General features: G+C 48.4%; 2 protein-coding genes across 5 annotated transcripts in view; one reads left to right on the top strand and one right to left on the bottom strand.

Annotated features, from left to right (window-relative positions):
* The first annotated feature begins 668 nt into the window (after nt 1-668).
* On the top strand, nt 669-15,647 carry SLC23A1 (solute carrier family 23 member 1). 4 transcript variants are annotated; one of them, XM_036846656.1, is made up of 17 exons: nt 1,216-1,280; nt 2,076-2,160; nt 2,374-2,435; nt 3,057-3,191; nt 3,631-3,788; nt 4,526-4,614; nt 4,787-4,854; nt 5,023-5,204; nt 5,336-5,456; nt 5,717-5,873; nt 6,195-6,342; nt 7,109-7,214; nt 7,444-7,597; nt 7,691-7,834; nt 8,342-8,437; nt 11,309-11,575; nt 15,158-15,647. In XM_036846656.1, the coding sequence occupies exons 3-16, from the start codon at nt 2,400-2,402 to the stop codon at nt 11,554-11,556; spliced, it is 1,842 nt and encodes a 613-aa protein (XP_036702551.1). In that variant the 5' UTR covers nt 1,216-1,280; nt 2,076-2,160; nt 2,374-2,399; the 3' UTR covers nt 11,557-11,575; nt 15,158-15,647. The 4 variants fall into 4 exon arrangements, with proteins under 4 accessions (XP_036702550.1, XP_036702547.1, XP_036702548.1 ...); XM_036846652.1 differs by lacking the exon at nt 2,076-2,160 and having other exon boundaries at nt 672-1,280; XM_036846653.1 differs by lacking the exon at nt 2,076-2,160 and having other exon boundaries at nt 673-1,280; nt 7,468-7,597.
* The window catches only part of PAIP2 (poly(A) binding protein interacting protein 2), a 20,488-nt gene continuing 15,502 nt past the window's right edge, over nt 13,885-18,870 (bottom strand). The window contains exons 2-4 of the mRNA XM_036846657.1: nt 18,488-18,651; nt 16,926-17,105; nt 13,885-14,602 (exon numbers count right to left, since the gene is read on the bottom strand). Coding sequence (XP_036702552.1) covers nt 14,546-14,602; nt 16,926-17,105; nt 18,488-18,625 — 375 coding nt within the window. The 5' untranslated portion in view covers nt 18,626-18,651 and the 3' untranslated portion in view covers nt 13,885-14,545. The remainder of the gene's footprint in view (nt 14,603-16,925; nt 17,106-18,487; nt 18,652-18,870) is intronic.

The following is an 18,870-nucleotide window of genomic DNA, read 5'->3' as shown; positions in this document are numbered from 1 at the left end:
GAAATGTGAGTGAGCTGTCAAAGGCATATGGAACCAGCTATCTGAACGGTTGAAACCCCAGATCCCTCATGAGAGAAAAGAAAAAGCCAAGGAAAACTCCATAAGCAGGCTGCCTGTGGACATACCCACTGCAACCACTGCGTGCTACTGTGCCCCTCCCAGAACACTAGTCTTCCTGGGTCTACACCCAGCAGCTGCTCACTTTCTAGACTCTGCTTCTGACCCCAGCTAGCATGGTTGAGCCCTCGGTGCTCAACTGGGACAGGGCAGGGCAGGGCAGGGGTCCAGGAACAGGCTGGATTCAGTATCTTGGCTCTACGTCCTGCTCTCCCCAGAAATTCTCACCTGGGGCCCTTTTCTTAGAAACGGAGAAAAGAGCTCCACGTGGTTCGCACCTGAGTCTGGGTATCTGGGGTCAGTGGTGCTACAGCTTACAGTTTCATTTGTGTCTCTGATCCTCCGAAGCCCTGGAAAGTGGACAGAACAGACACTCTAATACCCTGTTGACAGGTGCAGAAACTGGGGCCCAGACAACAAAAGAGGCTCAGGCAGAGTCCCAGGCTGAGCAGTGGCAGGGCTGGGAGGGGATTCAAATTTGGGGAGTGGGGGAAGGTTAGGGCTGGAGGAATGGGGGTGTCCCAGGCAGGCCCTTACCACTCCGCACCCCAGCCCCCTACGTTCCATCACCTGTTCCCCATCTGCCTGAGGCCCCTCCTCCTGGCCCTCAGGAGAGAACTCTTAAGCACCAGGAGAGCCAGGGCCCAAGGAATTGGCTGAGCAGTCAGTAGTATCAGGTGTGGAGCTGGGAGCCCCTGACGTGCACCTGCATGGCCCTGTGTTTTTGTGGACGGACTTAGAGACACTTTGCATCAGAGGCTAGGTGCTCCGGGTCCATTTGTGTGATTGCGTATCAGACCATGTGCAACTTCCCGGCTTTGTCTCCATGTGTGTGGTATGTGGTTTGGGTTGATTCGAGGGTCCAACGGACAATGTGTGGAAGGGGTAGGGCTGTCTCCCCAGCCCCTGGGAAGTACCAGGGAGGAGAGGGTGGGGAGGAGAGTGCCGAGGAGTAGAGGCTTCGAACTGGTCAGATGACTTTGGGAGCTTGGGAGCAGGAGCCAGGAATTGAGAGGAGAGGACAAGTGGACAGAGGAACGGGCTGGAGGCTGGACAGGCCGTCGGATTTCGGGGCTGTGACATGAAGCTGCTACCCAGCTGGACAGCGGTGCTGCGGGGGAAGCCTTGGGGCAGGGCCTGGCCATGGGCACAGCGACCCACAAGTAGGTGGACCCTAATGGGGTTGGGGCAGCACAGAAGGGAGCAGAGCCAGGGACCTCAGGCCCAGGCCCCACCGGCTGAGGACCCTCAGCCCCTGGGCTCTCCCCAGCCCCCAGGAGGGGAAGACAGGCCGGGCCCAGGCCGGCTTCAGCGGCTGCGTGGCAGTCACGCAGGAACCAGTGCTTAGAAAGGCCCCACAAATCAGTTTAATGCTCTGCTGTTGCTGTTTTTAAATTTATAATACTTTTGCAACAGGGGCCCCAGATTTTCATTTTGCACTGGGTCCTACAGATTACGTAGCCGGTCCTGACTGGGAGGGGAAGGGAAGGAATCCTTGTCCTGACACAGAGGACAGACAAGACCGGGCTAGCCTCGGCATCTCCTTCTCCGGAGGCCCATCTGTTCTGTGCCTCCGGGACCCTGAGGGGCGAGTGGAGGTGGTGGGGAGGGTAGCCCTTTCTGACATTTAATGTATAATTAACAGTGTGGGCTCAGTAGTTCAGGCCAACCTGAATTTTTGGAATGGTTTTCTAAAACCTTGCTACCTGTGTGGCCTTGGTCAGATCACATCTCCTAAATCTGTTTCCTCAGCTGTAAAAGAGGTTAATGGCACCCAGCGCCTGGGGTTAAACATGACAATACACAGATGTTGCTTGGCACGCAGTTGTTCCTAAATAACGAGATGGGTTATGATGATGATAATGATTAACTTTTGATTAATAAGCGGGGAAAAGCCTCATTCAGAGTGTACCATAATATGTGCCCATTTTCACTCCCTTTCCTCTCACCTCACCCAGGGCCTGGTAAACTTCCAAGGCCGTCCGCTCCTCACCCCCACTCCAGCCCTCTCTCAGAAAATACCTGTCCCGTGCCCAGGCTCAGGTGCGGGCAAGGGAGGGTGTGCTCGGGAGGTAAATGTGGCAGAGGCTTGGGCGGCCTTTCCTGCTATGGCCGGAGTTAATACGTTACCGGGGCCTGGGCCCTCCTTTCGCAATCAGTGCTGGAGATCTGGTTACAGATTTACTTCGAACAATGTCGGCTATGCGGATTAAAGTCCTCCTTGGCCTTCGTAAAGCCATCCCTTCTTCTCCTCAGGAACTGCTCACACCTGTGCCCCAAAGATGAGGGCCCAGGAGGACCCTGAGGGCCAGACACAGGTGCTGGGGAATGAGGGGAGCGGGTGGGGGCAGGGTGGGGCTGGGGGCCTGAGCAGTCCTGCTCCCTGGGAGGGCAGAGACAAAGGTTCTGATGAACTGGATCAAGAGTGACTGTCCCAGGTGGAATGTGGTAGTTGGGGGAGGGGGTGGGGTGGCAGTGGGGTGAAGGAGACTTCTTCTTTGGGACTGGCTCACTCCAGCTTGGGGGCCGGCAGGGGCCCAGCCTACCGCCCCATTAGTGACACTCCAAGGACCTCTAAGGGACAGAGGGGGGACCAGAGTACGTCCAAGAGGGCCTGTCACAGTCTCCAGCCCTCTTGGCCTCCTCTCCTGGTGCCCCCGGCCTTGTGACGTATGGGCCCGTTCCCTTGGTTAGAAGGCCAGGTTCTGAGGGCTCCAGGAGCCAGTACAGCGGACTCATCCCTGCACAAAGCAGCGTGAGGTGGGAGCCAGGTGTAGCCAGGCCAAGGGGTAGGTGGGTGGATGAGCATTGAGGGAGGGTGGGGACCCCATTCTGAGGAGCTGACAGGCCACTCGGGCTACCTAATTGATTCTGAAGCAGAATGGACTTTTCTGGTTCCCATCACTCCATGCTGAGTTACTTCTCTCTGCTGCCCCCAGCATGAGTCCCTGGGCTCAGCAGGGACCTCCACGAAGGACCCCCCGACGGCCCTGTGCAAAGAGCCCAAGTCTGACATGTTGTACAAGATTGAGGATGTGCCGCCCTGGTACCTGTGCGTCCTGCTGGGCTTCCAGGTGGGCGTCTCCCCAGGGCCTTCCCACCCCCGCCCTGCCTGCTCCCCAGCCCCCTCCCTGGCCAAAGAGGTCATCTTGGGTAACAGGAAGAGAAACCTAAGGTCAGAAGCAGTGACTGTCACCAAGCAGGGGTGGGGAAGAGGCTTGATGGGGCCTGAAAGGGATGAGGTATCACCTGCCAGGTGGAGTGCCGGTGACAGGGAAGGGGACCCACTCCACAGAAGCTGCAGGAATAACTTGGGGGCAGATTAGTAACCCCCAGAGAGGTGAGCAGTCGCTCTGTGGGAATGCCTTATGGGAGTATCAGTCCTGGGTGGGCACACTGGCAGGGGCGGCACGGGTTCAGGCCCACTGAGGCAGGCGTGAGGACTGTGAGGGTTCCCCTGCCTCCCTGTGAGCTCCGTGGGCCCTGCCTCATGCACTCTCCCCACACCCCTAGCATTACCTGACCTGCTTCAGTGGCACCATCGCTGTGCCCTTCCTCCTGGCTGAGGCGCTGTGTGTGGGCCGTGACCAGTACATGGTCAGCCAGCTCATTGGCACCATCTTCACCTGTGTGGGCATCACCACCCTCATCCAGACCACACTGGGCATCCGGTGAGCTGCCCCACTCCCACCCCTACCCCACCCCACGTAGACACACACGCAGTGATCCACACAGCAGGAGCAGTCTCAGAGGACTCTTGTGGGACAAGAAAAGCTGCTGTCTGTCCCCACCTGCTGCTTCTGCTTCCAGACCAGCCTTAGAGCCAGGCAGCTGGGGTCCCACCCTGGACCCCTGGTGTTCCTCAAGGAAAGGGAACGTGCCCTAGCTGGGCTCTCCTCCGTTAAGCCTTACTCTGGGTAATTGGGACCTCTCACTCCCCTGCTGCCAGGGCTTGTGTGGGCCTCTTCAGTGGTCCGTCCTCCTGGGGACCCCCTGCCCCCGTGTGCACAGTCCTAGGTCTGGGTGGCCTAAGGATGGTCATTTGTATGGTGGGAAGATGAAGGAAGGTTGTGAGTGGAGCTTGCATGCAGGAGCTGAGCTGTCCACTTCCGTGCACGTGTCCCCTCACAGTGCAGGAGCTGGTGCTGAGAAGGAAAGGGAGCAGGTTGTGAACCAGGGGCTCCATTTGTTTTCTTTCTTAGGCCCCCAAAATGTTACAGAGTCCTGCCTGGGGCCTCAGTGACTTCCCTCTGTTCTGCCCTTGACTTTGTTCCTCTGTGTCTCTGTCCCTGTGTGTGATTCTCCCTGTGCCTCGCTCTGTGCCCCTCCCTCCCCATCTCCCCTGTCTCTGTGTTCCTGCCTCCCCACCTCCTACCCTGTCCCTGCTGCTCTGTGCCTCTCTTTCCAGGCTGCCGCTGTTCCAGGCCAGCGCCTTTGCATTTCTGGTCCCAGCCAAAGCCATCCTGGCCCTGGATAGATGGAAATGCCCTCCAGAAGGTGGGCACATTTCTGGGGACTGCACTGGAGAGGGGAGCCCCAGGAGCCCAGAGGTCTGGGCGACTGCTCCATGTCCATACCCCAAGGTGCCTTCAGGGCAGCATCTTTACTTTCTCTCTGTCTCTGTTCCCTGTGCGTGCGTGTGTGTGTGTGTTCCTGTCTACACCCCCAGAGGAGATCTACGGTAACTGGAGTCTGCCCCTGGATACCTCTCATATTTGGCACCCACGGATACGAGAGGTGGGTGTGCACGTGGGCTAGAAGAGACCTGGACTTGAGGGTGGGACTAGCTGGGAGGGAAGGCCACTGCTGAATTGGGGGATATGAGGACGTGGTCCAGGACCTTTTTTTTAACATAGAGGTCATGGCTTCTACATAGTGACTTATAGCTGATCTTTGCTTTTCCAGGTCCAGGGTGCAATCATGGTGTCCAGTATGGTGGAGGTGGTGATTGGGCTGATGGGGCTGCCTGGGGCCCTGCTCAGTTACATCGGGCCTCTTACAGTCACCCCCACTGTCTCCCTCATTGGTCTCTCTGTCTTCCAAGCTGCTGGTGACCGAGCTGGCTCCCACTGGGGTATCTCAGCTTGGTGAGTGGGCACCAGGTCTGATCCTTGCCCAGCCCCAGTCCCTCAACCCCTTCGTGTCCTGCCCCCTTAGCCTTGGCTCTTGCCCCCTGCCCGGCCTACCAGCCGTTTTCTCTTTGTGCTTCTGTCCCCAGCTCCATTCTCCTGATTGTCCTCTTCTCCCAGTACCTGCGAAATCTCACCTTCTTGCTGCCTGTCTACTGCTGGGGAAAGGGCCTCACTCTCTTCCGCATCCAGATCTTCAAGATGTTTCCCGTGAGGAGCTGACAGGCGGTTCGGGCTGGAGCTAGGGCAGGGGCTGGACCTATGTCCAGGGCCAAGGGCAGGGGAAAGGGCGGGGGCAGCAGGGGAGCTAGAGGCAGAGATGAGGTCCTAGCCAGGGATGGGGGCCGGGGTCTGAGCTGGGGCTGGGGCACAGGCTCGGGCTGGGGCTAGGGCTAAGGTAGGAGCTGGTTAGCCTGGGCCAAGACCTCCTGGGCCCTCAGTGCAACCCTCACCCCCCACTCCCACTTCAGATCGTGCTAGCCATCATGACCGTGTGGCTGCTCTGCTATATACTGACCCTGACGGACGTGCTGCCCTCAGACCCCACAGCCTACGGCTTCCAGGCACGAACAGATGCCCGAGGCGACATCGTGGCTATTGCTCCCTGGATCCGCATCCCCTACCCCTGTGAGCAACCCCATCTGGGCCCCTCTGCCTCCAACTGAGACCATCAGTGAGGCCCCTGGTGACCCCAGTCCAGCTGATGACATAACAGGTATTAGCTGCACATTTATAGTGTGCCAGGCAGAGTGGTGGTGTACTCAAAGTCTCACTCCAGCTTTATGACTCTAAGTGACCCCAAATAAGCTCCCACAACTGTATAGCTCCCACCCCAGCTTGAGATCTCTTTACCCCTTCCGCTGCTCCACCCAAGTACTGCCTAATCCACTCCCTGACCCACCTAGGAACACTCATTGCATCCATCCTCCCATCTCCCTGTTGATACAGGTCAGTGGGGGCTTCCCACAGTGACTGCGGCTGCTGTCCTGGGAATGTTTAGTGCCACATTAGCAGGCATCATTGAGTCCATCGGAGATTACTATGCTTGTGCCCGCCTGGCTGGCGCACCACCCCCTCCAGTGCACGCTATCAACAGGTATGCCCACCTGCCCTCCCCGGTATCTCATCCCCTCAAGGGTCACTCAGGAAGCAAATGTACGGACAGAACTGAATCCCAGAGGTGGGGGACAAGGAGTTGGGCAAGTCACTAACTCTCCAGGACAGGTTCTCCTTACTTGTGAAATGGAGATGCTCTCATCACTCACTCTGTGTTGCGAACAGCCGAGGAGACAACGAAGTCTGAGGGAAACTACAGTCACTGACAGCCTTCCATGTGTCTAGCTCTTTCTTTCTCTCTTTATTTATTTATTTGGCTGCACCGGGTCTTAGTTGCAGCACATGGGATCTTTTTAGTTGCAGCATGCGGGCTCTTAGTTGAAGCATGTGAGAGCTAGTTCCCTGACCAGGGATGGAACCGGGGCCCCCTGCATTGGGAGTGCAGAGTCTTCACTGCTGGACTACCAGGGAAGTCCCCATGTGTCTCGCTCTTGATGTGCGTTCTCTTATGCAATCCACTAATGGCTCTGTAAGACAGGTACTCTTAATATCCCCATCTTACAGACGAGGAAACTGAAGCCCAGAATCACCTAAGGATTAAGTGCCAGGGCAGTGGGACTAGCATTCAGACCTGGGCTCCTGGCTCCCAGACCCACCTCTGGCCTGGAGTGGGGAGTACTATGGACAGATAGTTGCAGCTCACACAGCCCTAGAGACTCTGGCCAGGCTGGCCAGGGCAATGGGGGGACACAAGCCAGGCTAGAGCATGGACCAAGGCCCCCACCCCACTTGCCCTTTTCTTACAGGGGTATCTTCACCGAAGGCATCTGTTGCATTATCGCAGGGCTGCTGGGCACGGGCAACGGGTCCACCTCATCCAGCCCCAACATTGGTGTCCTGGGGATTACCAAGGTGCCACAACTAGCCAGAGCAGCACAAAGCTGCGCCCCCATTCCATGTGCCGCAGGCCCCACCCCAAACCTGTCCCTACTTTGGCCTAGCCCCACCCTGCCTTTGACAGGCCTCGCCCTGCATCATGCTCTGACCCATATGTACCTTGCTCTTATAACAGGCCCCACCCACCCACCGCGCCCTTCCCCTCCTGCAACTAACCCCGCCCAACTTCACCCCCTGGGTCTAGCCCCACCCCTTGGCTCACTGGCAGGTGGGTAGCCGGCGCGTGGTGCAGTATGGTGCGGGTATCATGCTGGTCCTGGGCACCATTGGCAAATTCACGGCCCTCTTCGCCTCGCTCCCTGACCCCATCCTAGGGGGGATGTTCTGCACCCTTTTTGGTGAGTGTTGTGCGTGCTTTTGGGGCGTGGTCGCCGTGTGGTGGAGCCCACCCAGCCTGCGCAGAGCCTCCAGCGGTTCTCTTGTGCTCTCAGGCATGATTACAGCTGTGGGGCTGTCTAACCTGCAGTTCGTGGACATGAACTCCTCCCGCAACCTCTTCGTGCTTGGATTTTCCATGTTCTTCGGGCTCACGCTGCCCAATTACCTGGACTCCAACCCGGATGCCATCAACACAGGTGCCTCCACCTGTCTTACCTGTCTCAGGGTGGGGGAGGTGTGGTGGGCTCGACTCTGAGCATAGCCTCTTCCCTCAAAGGCTCCACACAGCCAGAGCCACAAATCCTGCCCATCTCTGGATGTTAGCAGCTGAGAGGCTAATTAACAGCTGTCCTTTACTAAGACACTTTCTGTGGACAGGTATGAGCTTTACATATGCTCATTTAATTTTCACAACAGCTCCATGAGACAGATACTATTACCATCTTCATGTTACAGGTGAGAAAAGTGAGGTTCAGAGGGGTTAAATGATTTGTTGCAAGACAAGTAGCAACCAGCAAAACTGGGATTTGAATCCAAGGATGGGAGAGGCAGAGGTGTATAATCTTGAAAGTCAAGGTTTTGTACTGTTCCATCTCTGTGCCTGCTCGAGGAAGTCAGCAGGCTGCACCAGTGTGGAGAAAGTCTCTGAGCTCTGTTCTCCAGATGGGGCCATGACACCCATTAGCCTTTGGCCTGTTCCACAGGCATTCCTGAAGTGGACCAGATTCTGACTGTGCTGCTGACTACGGAGATGTTTGTGGGTGGGTGCCTCGCTTTCATACTGGACAACACAGTGCCAGGTATGGGTCAGCCCTGGGAGGGGAACAGAGAACTAGGTTGGACTCAGAGGCAGTCCAGCAGATGTCTCCTGAGCCGGAGCTGTGGCCAGGTCAGATGCAACGCCTCAGGCCCCGCAGGGAGAAGCAGGAACAGATGGGCCGGAGGGAGAGACCACCAGCCTGATAGAGGCACAGGCTTCCCTCTTAGTCTTGAAGAGGGTGTGGCTAGGAGAGTCATTCCGGGGCCCTGTAAAGTGTTTCTTTTCCATTTCTTTGTTGCCACTGGGTTGAGGGTTGCCTTTGCTTTCTTAGAGTAGTACAGATGGAAATGTAGCATCAGTATGTTGGCAAAACTCACTCCAAATATGCCAGTGACTTGTCATGCTGGCTACTAGAAGAGCCCCTACCATTTCTCTTTGGTATCAGGGCTTTTTACAGGGATCATGGAGGATACTTTGTGGGGTCCCTGAGAATCCTCCTGACCCATGTTTATGTGCCCAGTAAATATATAAAAACTAAATGTCACCAGGTGCTCTCACTAGTAATAAGAATAGTTAGCATTTACCAAACATTTATGGGTCAGGCATGGAGCTAAATGTCTCATTTCATCCTCAAAAACTATCCTGTGAGGCAGAGACTATCAACACCATTTTATATGAGAAAAAAGAATCAGAGGTTAGGTGACTCACCGAAGGTCACAACACTTGCTGATTTAAAACGCTGCAAATTTGGGATTTAAACAAGTCCATCTGATGCAGTTAGTCCAAGGCCTGTGTCCCAGCCACTCCACCACATTGCCTCTGCTAGAGAGTTTCAGGGGAACTGTAAGATCAAGGAAAGCTCCGTAGAGACAGGGGCTAGATTGCATCAGTCCACAGAGGTGACAGATGGAGGGTGACAGCTCTCCATCTTCTGCGACTTAACAGCCTAAACATAGCTGACCCCACTTGCTTTCCCCTCTCTGAAGACACAAGTGTCTATTCAGAGCACAGGAATCAGAGGCTGGCTATGCGCAGCTGGTGGGTGAGAGTTTGGGCAGAGAAGGGCCAGGACTCCTTGGCACTTTCAGGGATTTTAGATAGCATCAGATGAAGGAGCTTTTGGTAGCAGCTATCACTTGGATGGATGGGTGATACCTGACCATGGTACCCCCCTCGCCCACCAGAGGAAGCTGAGGTGGGACCTGGAGAAGCCCATCCTGTGGACATGAGACAGGGAAGTGGCAACCTCAATGCCTAGGGAATCCAGGGAGATGGAGGGCATCTGGGTGGGCAGCTGTACAGAGGGGTTTGTGATTTGGGCAGCTGGATTAAGCTACCCAGATGTTAACAGCCTCAGAGTGCCTGAGTTCCTCACATCTCTATCCTTCAACCCAACTGCCCATCAGCAACCATCCCTGCCAATGATCAATGTATGTATTATGCTACATAATCTTCAACAGTCCTTCAATGTGCATGATGAGGAATCTGAAGCTCAGAGTGGTGAAATCACTTGCCTAAGGTCACACAACCTGGTCTCAAGCCCAGGTCTGGCTGGCTCAGAACCTTGTCCTCAACAATGGAATTGCAGAGCTTTATTCTGTAGGATGGGTACATTTTGCTGATAGACCATTTTGCATTTGCTCTTACTCTTTACCTACCCACAGACCAACCTCAGAGGGGCAGTAAGTTTAGTTCAGCAAGTGCTACTGGAGCAAGCATGGCCCTGAGTTAGACACTTAAGGGTAAAAACCGTTGTCAGCAAGACAGAAAGTAAAACTGGGTTTAAAGCAATTTAGAGCAATAAGGTGAATGAGCCTGGGCTGGAGTCATCTGGAGGGCTTCCTGGATGATTCTGGATGGGGCCAAGGAGATTAGGACTTGGAGAAGCACTGGAGAAGGCACCACAGGTAGGGATGTGGAGGGGAGGCGAGGGGAGGCGAGGGAGCGCCGGCCTGGCTCGTGTCCCAGCAGTGGTGAGGAGTGGGGCCATCAGTCACCTCAGTCCTGTGCCACAGCTGCAGCTCTTCTCCCTCCACTCTGCCCACCTGTGCTCTTTGTGCAGTCAGGCCCAGCTCAAACAGTACCTCCTCCAAGTGGTCTTCTCTAAGGACCCCAGCCCTCCCTCAGTGCCCTCTCCTCTGAGACTTTGGGACACATTTGGTTTCTCTACTCATGGGGCTTTTCAGCCTGGGCTGCCAACGTGTGGAAATCTTTGCACTAGATTTACACTGTCTCACAGTCTTTGGTCAACCCTAGCCCTCTTGTGAAAACCTCAGAGAATTCACACATCCCTCCCATACCTCCTAAAGGAGATTTCCTCTAGTTGTAAAAAATCTCTCTTGCCTATCCCTACCACCAACAAAGATTTTACTTAGCTTGACTTTCTGAAGTTTGTATTATAAAAACAAGAGTTTATTTTCCAAATATGGAATCATAATATTGAATATTAATACTGATTACAGTGTTTCAAAATATAACTTCCTGCCCTCACAGCAGTCTGAGCATTATTTGGTCCCCACTGGCCCAGCAGACACCAGCCCCTTACTCGAGATGTAGGTCGACAATTACTTAACCGTCTGCCTGCCTTCTTCATCATAAAATTTTGTGTAATAGTGCCTATACACCTCCCACCAATGTTTCAAAGAAATTAGATAATGAAATAAAAGCACTTAGCACAGACCATGGCACACTGTAGATACACAATAAATACTAATTACATATAACCAGTATCCCTTAGGGTTCCCTAGAGCTCTAGCCAAGTTAGGAGCTGAGAAATCACAGATTCAACTTTTCAGGACCAGAGAATTGAGAATCAAGACAACTCTGGAAGTCTACCTTATGACTAGGTTATGGGAAGGGGAGGTAGCAGAGGATTGCTGGCTCTGTAAGTGACCCCACTGTCCTCTTCCAGGAAGCCCAGAGGAACGAGGTCTGATACAGTGGAAAGCTGGGGCCCATGCCAACAGTGAGATGTCTACCAGCCTGAAGAGCTATGACTTTCCCTTTGGGATGAGCATGGTAAAAAGAATTGCCTTTCTGAAATACATTCCTATCTGCCCAGTCTTCAAAGGATTTTCTTCAAGGTCAAAAGACCAGCTTCCAGTTCCAGAAGATACCCCACAAAATACAGAAACTGGGTCGGTGTGCACCAAGGTCTGAAAAACTGCACCCAGGAAAGGTAGGATGTCTGTTAGTCTATGGCTTTTGTGGGAGGGTTGAAAAATCACAACATTCTTATGCTTTAACCAAAGAGAAAACAAAGTACTCAGTTTCCATTTCTGTGACCTATTTGAATGTTTTCAATCAGAAGGCATACTGCGTAAAAAGTCAGTATACATATGTGGAACTCCTTAGCCATTTTATAGTGACAGTGGAAATTCCCAACAGGTGTGGGCCAGTAACCTTGTAGGAGGTTACAAGTATACTGAAATATTGATCCCTTTGGACTTTGGTTATCTGGGCTGATACTGGGTCAACTGGAACCCATGAGCCATAAACTAGCTACAGGCAGCCTCATCCTTGCACTCCAGTATGATAAATTACACTTTATGACATAGAAAAGGTTGAGAAGTAACTGACATAGCACAAGAATAGGAAAAATCCTCTCACATAAGGTGCCTTGTTTAAATAGTTGTAATAAAATAAAACCCCTACGGAACAGAATGACTTCAGTTACCCTAAAATTATGCCACATAGGCCCAGATGGGGTAATAATGTGTTTCAAGCCCTTAAAAAAAAATCAAAGTAGTTTTAATGTACACATTGCCTCAGACAGACAAGTTCCAACAAAGTGAGAGCTTAGCTTAGATGACTCCTTAATTGTAATAAGTCACTTAAATAGAACTTTCTATGTACCAGGGATTGTGTTAAGTACTTGATGTGTATTAACTAATCACAAAATCCTGAGATAGGCTAGTCTTTGCTCTTTTTTAAATTAATTAATTAATTAATTTATTTTTGGCTGTGTTGGGTCTTCGTTTCTGTGCGAGGGCTTTCTCTAGTTGCGGCGAGCGGGGGCTACTCTTCATCGCGGTGCGCGGACCTCTCACTATCGCGGCCTCTCTTGTTGCGGAGCATGGGCTCCAGACACGCAAGCTCAGTAGTTGTGGCTCATGGGCCTAGTTGCTCCACGGCATGTGGGATCTTCCCAGACCAGGGCTCGAACCTGTGTCCCCTGCATTGGCAGGCAGATTCTCAACCACTGTGCCACCAGGGAAGCCCCGTAGTCTTTGCTCTTAATCATTAGGTTACAATGTCTCTCTAATTCAAGTTTATAACCTCTAATTATACTGCATGATGATAATTTGGCAGTATGTGGAAATGAACTCATTTGCCCCCGTCTAGGCTCAGAGAAATGATCTGTAACCCTCATATACTTGGCAGCCTGCTGTGCCACTTGTGGTACTGAGCTGTTAGAGAACAGAGGGGACTGGTGGTATTATGGCTCCAAAAAGAATGAGAGCCAAGCAGGATCGTCTGCTTCAGCGTCTTAAAAAACCTACCTGTTTATTAGCTTAGTAAGGTAGCTATTAAAAAACACCAGGCACAGGTACTCACACCAAAGGACCCTAGGAAGAATGTGACCCAGAACTGACTAGATGGCCTTCTTAATATTGAGCCCTCCAAGCTCAAGAAAAACACAGAGGACATTATCAACGACTGAGTAGGGCCGTGGGGCAGAAATTGTATGTGGAACCAGGAAATTGCTAGTTGGTTGAGAGCCTACCCCAAATAAATATTAGCCACAAACCTATTATTAATTAGCTTGCGAGGGTGAAAAAGGGGAAGGTCCAGGTGAATCAAAACAGCAAACCAGTCCAATCAGAGCAGCAATGGTTTGTGAAGGGCAAAACTCAATGAAGGTTATACTACAGTAAGGTTACCATTATACTGGCCAGCCAGAAAGTTTCTTAACATGGATATATATAATTGCCTTGACACTGCAGCCTGAGGTGATCAAGGTGGGCTACGGAAGGAGCTATGGAATTTATTTTACTGCTGTATTTTGGACAGACACTTATATAACAACATACTCGACACTATGGAATCTAATAATAAAGCCTGCTCTCTCAGGAAATCTTAAAAAACCTAGAAATCTTGCTAGCAGGGCTGTCCTGAGGGACTGAGCCCACGCTGAAGGAAGTATCACCACCGGAGAGTTTGTATTCCAGCACCAATAAACACAACCATCTGCTCAGTTCTACTATTATTTATTTTTTTAAATATTTTTGAAAAAATATAATTTTTTTACAATATTTTCAACTTAAACACTATTCACACTGAACACGTATGGCAGCTTAACCTACCCAAATAAGAAGTTTAAGAAGCCAAAACTGTTCTAGCTTTGTTAAAAGAAAAGTTGTGCTGCAGACTATTGTAGTGATGGTTAACAAAGCAAGGAAAAGCACCACTCAAATCATAGGTTACAATTTCTTTGTTCAATTGGATTATGGGTTGGTCAAATGTTAGACGTTACACAGGTATAGCTTTGATGCAATGACTCCTTAGAAGAGGATGCAATTCTCAAATCACATACTTTCTCAGATGTAACATTAGGAGAATTCAATATTTCTTACATGATAACATACCGTAAAAGCTAGGACTTCGGTTACAAAGGTTACAAGGTAGTGAACCTAAGACATACTTGTTTATAAAAAATTATTTCAAATTAACTAACAAGCCTTCATCAGAAAAAGGAGATTCTTTTTGATAGGCACAGATGCAAATTTAAGTCTGAACTGAGAAATTAACTACTAGAACTTAAATTTACTCATTTAAAAAAAGTTTAGACATTAACAAGTATTAGTTAACCCTAAGGGACCAGTTTAGTCTCAAAAAGGACAATTCACTAAGATTTAGAGGTCATTTAATTTGGTGCTTTGACACAACGTGACTGGTGCTTCTTTCCTCGCTGTCTTCACATCAAGCCATGGGGCCAATTCTATTTTCAGTAAATGTTTGACAGCTTTTTACTTAATAACAGTCTCAGCACTTTTATTAAGCATGCAAGACTAACAAAACTTTGGCAATGCATAAGTGTAACACAGTGACAAGAGAGAGCTTTTACAATTAAGTCTTCTAATACTGCCTTCACAGTGTGGAAATTGTGCTACATCCACCAAAAGAGGGCCCCGTCTACTCAAATATTTTAGTACTTCACCCCAGGAACAAACTCCTTTGCATTTGGATTCAGATTGCTCTTGACCTGGAAGATAAGTACATAAAAAAGCAAGTTCATTAACAGATAAGCTTCAGATACTCAGAAGCATTCAACCCAGATCCACATGCAAAAACATCTTCCAAAAATATAAGAAAAAGGCAAGAATTCAGATTGTAAGGTCAAACTTAAGTCAAAAAAAAAAAAATCCACAGCAGGGAAAGGAGGAACCAGATGTAAGCTACGTATATTATACCAAATTTTATCAACTTTCTAAAGAGAAAGCAGAAATTGAAATTAAGTTTGCTTAAGTGTAATCAGAAACTCACTAACTTCACATCAACTAAAGGAGTGTCTCAGAACATGGAATTCTGTTCATTTAACTATGATACTTGACTTGCTATTTAAACAGTTTCATACTATGCAAAAATACTAAACAAGTGTTGAAATGATGATAAAAGTGATTGGGGGATGGTTTATGGATTAATTTTACTTTATGATGCTCCTTGAAAATATGGAGTTGTCTTTCTACAACTGCTGTATTCTAATTCCCACAAAATATGGAGTTGTCTTTCTACAACTGCTGTATTCTAATTCCCACAGGTAGCATGGTATATAAGAGGAGAAGAAAACTGCATGGGGAGTCAGAAGACCTAAGTTGGAATCCCAGCTCTGCTAACTAACTTCTTATATAGGCCTGGATAAGTCACTCTCTGGGACTTCGTTTTTGCATCAGTTAGGGGAAGACTGGGCCAAAGCCTCTAAGAGCCTGAGAGACTTGTACCACCATTATTTTGTATTTCTAAATCTTTACTTTCCTAAGCAGATGTGTCAGCATATAGGGAATAGCTGGAAATTTTCCTCTACCACATCTTTGAATGCAAGTTGATCAAGACAAAAAGAAACCAGGACGGATTCCAGGGCCTGAAATGTAGGCATGCTGGCAGGATTTTAGATTGAATCTGAGCCCCCAATATCACTTACTTCAAGACCAAAGCATATTAAACAACATGTTGGAGCAATAATTTAAGTTCCATAATTTATACACAACCATTCCCTTCTCTCAAGGGAAATAAATATATCTAAACTTTAAGAGTCTGAGGTTTAAATTTAAAAAGCAGTGTTCTTGAATGTCCAATCTTTTGGCAGCTACAAAAGAATGAGAAGGAATTAACCTCAAATAGACTGAGTCAAACAAACCAGTTTCTAGACAATGGAATGATACTGGGTCCAGTTAAAGTTATACATTATGCCCAGCAAAGAGCTTCCCTCCTCAGAGCAACCAGGATTATTTGTGGAGTGCCTAATGTAGCCATAAGCAAGCATATCCCAACAGACTATTCAGATCATGTATGTGCTTAATTGGGTTACTGTCATTTACTGCAACAAAAGCTATACCACAAGTAAATTTCAGTTTTCTCTATACAGCCCTTTAGAAAAATGCCTGATAGGGGAGGCTGGCGGTATCCTCTGGGAGTGCTTTTAAAAAATTAACATGCCTAGATGATTGATTCTGCAGGTCTGGGATGTTGCTGAGAAAATTTTTGTAATGCTTCATAGGTAATTATGACGTACAGCCAGGTTAGGAAATCAATGCACAGTGAACAGAAGACAACTGCAAAAATTACTTCAGAGTCTAGGGGTAAATTCCAGAGAACCATCTTGTAGAAGCAACTAGACAGATTGTCCATATGGAAAGAAAGTTTAACATTCTGACTTTAAAATTATTTTATCTTAATTTTAGCACAGGAATCATTAGGTTTTACTCTAGTACTGATGCTTAGTTATCAAAATTCCTGAAAAAACTTTTCACTACAAATAAACCATCAGCAATGAGACACTGAGAATAACTAAAAATATAAAAAGATTTGTGTTCCTTTTCTGCCAAGAGCTTGTAAAAGTCCTTATCACAGTTCCAAATGGAGTTAGGGTAACTCAATGAAAATCCTGGGTCAGGAAAAAAAATCTCAAATTTTATCTTTCAGAAAAAATTTGTAATTTCACCAAATATTTAAGACAATTAAAGAGCAAAACCTCTCCATCAAGCTACTTTTGCATAGGCAAGTCACATGAACATCCTGTGTACTCCCTTTTGAATTAATGCTTTAAGACATTTCCTAGGGCAACATAGTTATCATAACTAAAAGCAGTGGCAAGAAGTCTGTTAGTAGTTTCAGACTAGCTCCAGAGTGTTGCCAGAAGTCACTCCTTATCATAAGTGAGACCAGGAGGTCTCTGCTTCCTTAGTAAGAAGCAGCAGAATTTCTGAAGGGGAAGAGATGTAGAACTCTTCTTAAACAGATGGTTGCTAGCTTTTCCACTTATGGGAAAGATGAGCTAGGTTTTAAAAAGATGAAAAAAAACTCTTTACCACAAGATCTTCCAGGGAAGAGCCATCACTGATAACAAGGTCATTAAATTGGTCTTGGATTTGGTCCATAGTTTGTGGGAGATCTCGAGCTGGAATAAACCACTCATGTTCCTCTTCTTCTTCCAGCATTTCTTGGAAACAGCGTTCAATAAATTCTTCTTCCCATAACTCCTCTTCTATCTGGATTTATAATAAATAAAGGGTAATTTATAGCATACTTGGTAAGATGACATCACTAGAAAAGGCTTAAAGAATCTTGAACTAAACCATTTAAAAACATAATGTCATACCTTCCTCCTTTGCTTCTGTGCTAAGGAAAAAAAAATCTTTTCCATAAGACCTGGAAAGATCTGTTTAGGGTTTTGCTATGTCTTTACTTGTCACAGCAGAATATTCTTTTTTTTCCACTGAGGGTGGCAGGAAAGAAGTAACAAGTGTTCTCGTGGAGGAATGTGTATCAGAATTACCTATGATACTTCTAAAACTATACAAACCCTAAACCCACTCAAAAATGACTGGAAGAAAAAATCTTTGGGTAGGACTTCCCTGGTGGCACAGTGGTTAAGAATCCACCTGCCAATGCAGGGGACACGGGTTCGAGCCCTGGTCCGGGAAGATCCCACGTGCTGCGGAGCAACTAAGCCTGTGCGCCACAACTACTAAGCCTGCACTCTAGAGCCCGAGAGCCACAACTACTGAGCCCTCGCACCACAACTACTGAAGTCCGCACACCTAGAGCCCATGCTCCGCAACAGGAGAAGCCACCTCAATGAGAAGCCCGCGCACCACAACGAAGAGTAGCCCCCGCTCACCGCAACTAGAAAAAGCCCTCATGCAGCAACGAAGACCCAACGCAGCCAAAATTTAAAAAAAAAAAAAAAAAATTCTTTGGAGGGTAGGGTCAGCAACTAAACATTCTCACTGAAATAAGACTACATTGCTTTACTCTTGAATATATATAACTGGATATGGTGAAATCAAGCTGGCTACTAATTATCAAAGCCAGGATCAGAGAGAAAACTAGATGAAAGGTAGAAACAGGTACCAGAAATATGGGAATAAAAGACATCTATCAATGTATGAGAGTTCTCTAAAAAAACAGTGGTGTCAGATTTTGAGGCTGATCAGAATGAGAACCTTACATGAAAAACAGTACAATCTGTACCCCAGTACCTGTGCCTATCTGCTCCTGATTCCGGCTCCCTTGACTTTCACTGCAATAGAACAATCTGACTGGTGTAAGGTAGTGGTTTCCAAACCTAATTGCTCACTGGAACCACCTGGGAGCTTTTAAAAAACACGTTTCCCAGGCTCCACCCTAAATCCTTCTGAATCAGAATCTCTGGGTGGGACCCCGAAAAAAGCTACTTAGGTTATTTCAATGAGCAGTTAAACCTGGTAGTAATCAGCATCCAACTAAAATAGGAGTGGTGGCACATAAATCCATGTATTTCATATATAAGGGACCAGGTGAAAAACGCATTTCAGGGAAAAGTACATTTATATTATTTGACGGCTGTCATAGGCTACAATAAAAGAGCATGTTTATACACAAAACTAACTTGTCTGTTGAATTCCTCTTCATTTTCCATCCACATGTACTCTGCAAATGGATTGTCATCTTCATGAGAATGACCGTTAATAATCACATCTTCATTGATGATGCTTGGGCTAGTACTGCTGCGACTTGGATCTTTCATGGTTGGTGTTAGATGTAGTTTTTAACCTTAAAAGAAGAACAATACAGTTAATCTAGTCAGTCATTCTTTCAGTTCTTAGTGAGCATCTATTATTACCAGCCATCATGATTAGGTATTAGATGTACATGATATATTAATGCACATGATAAACACAGTAATTGGAAAACTTTGTTTTTCTCCTAAATGATTTTAATATTTACGAAATAGCTGAGAATAGCCTAGATTCATCTAATGTTTGCTAATAA

This window comes from Balaenoptera musculus, chromosome 3 (genome assembly GCF_009873245.2).
Source record: "Balaenoptera musculus isolate JJ_BM4_2016_0621 chromosome 3, mBalMus1.pri.v3, whole genome shotgun sequence".
Classification (NCBI taxonomy): Eukaryota; Metazoa; Chordata; class Mammalia; order Artiodactyla; family Balaenopteridae; genus Balaenoptera; species Balaenoptera musculus.
Note: the sequence above shows the minus strand (reverse complement) of the source record. Positions and strands in the feature narration are given on the sequence as shown.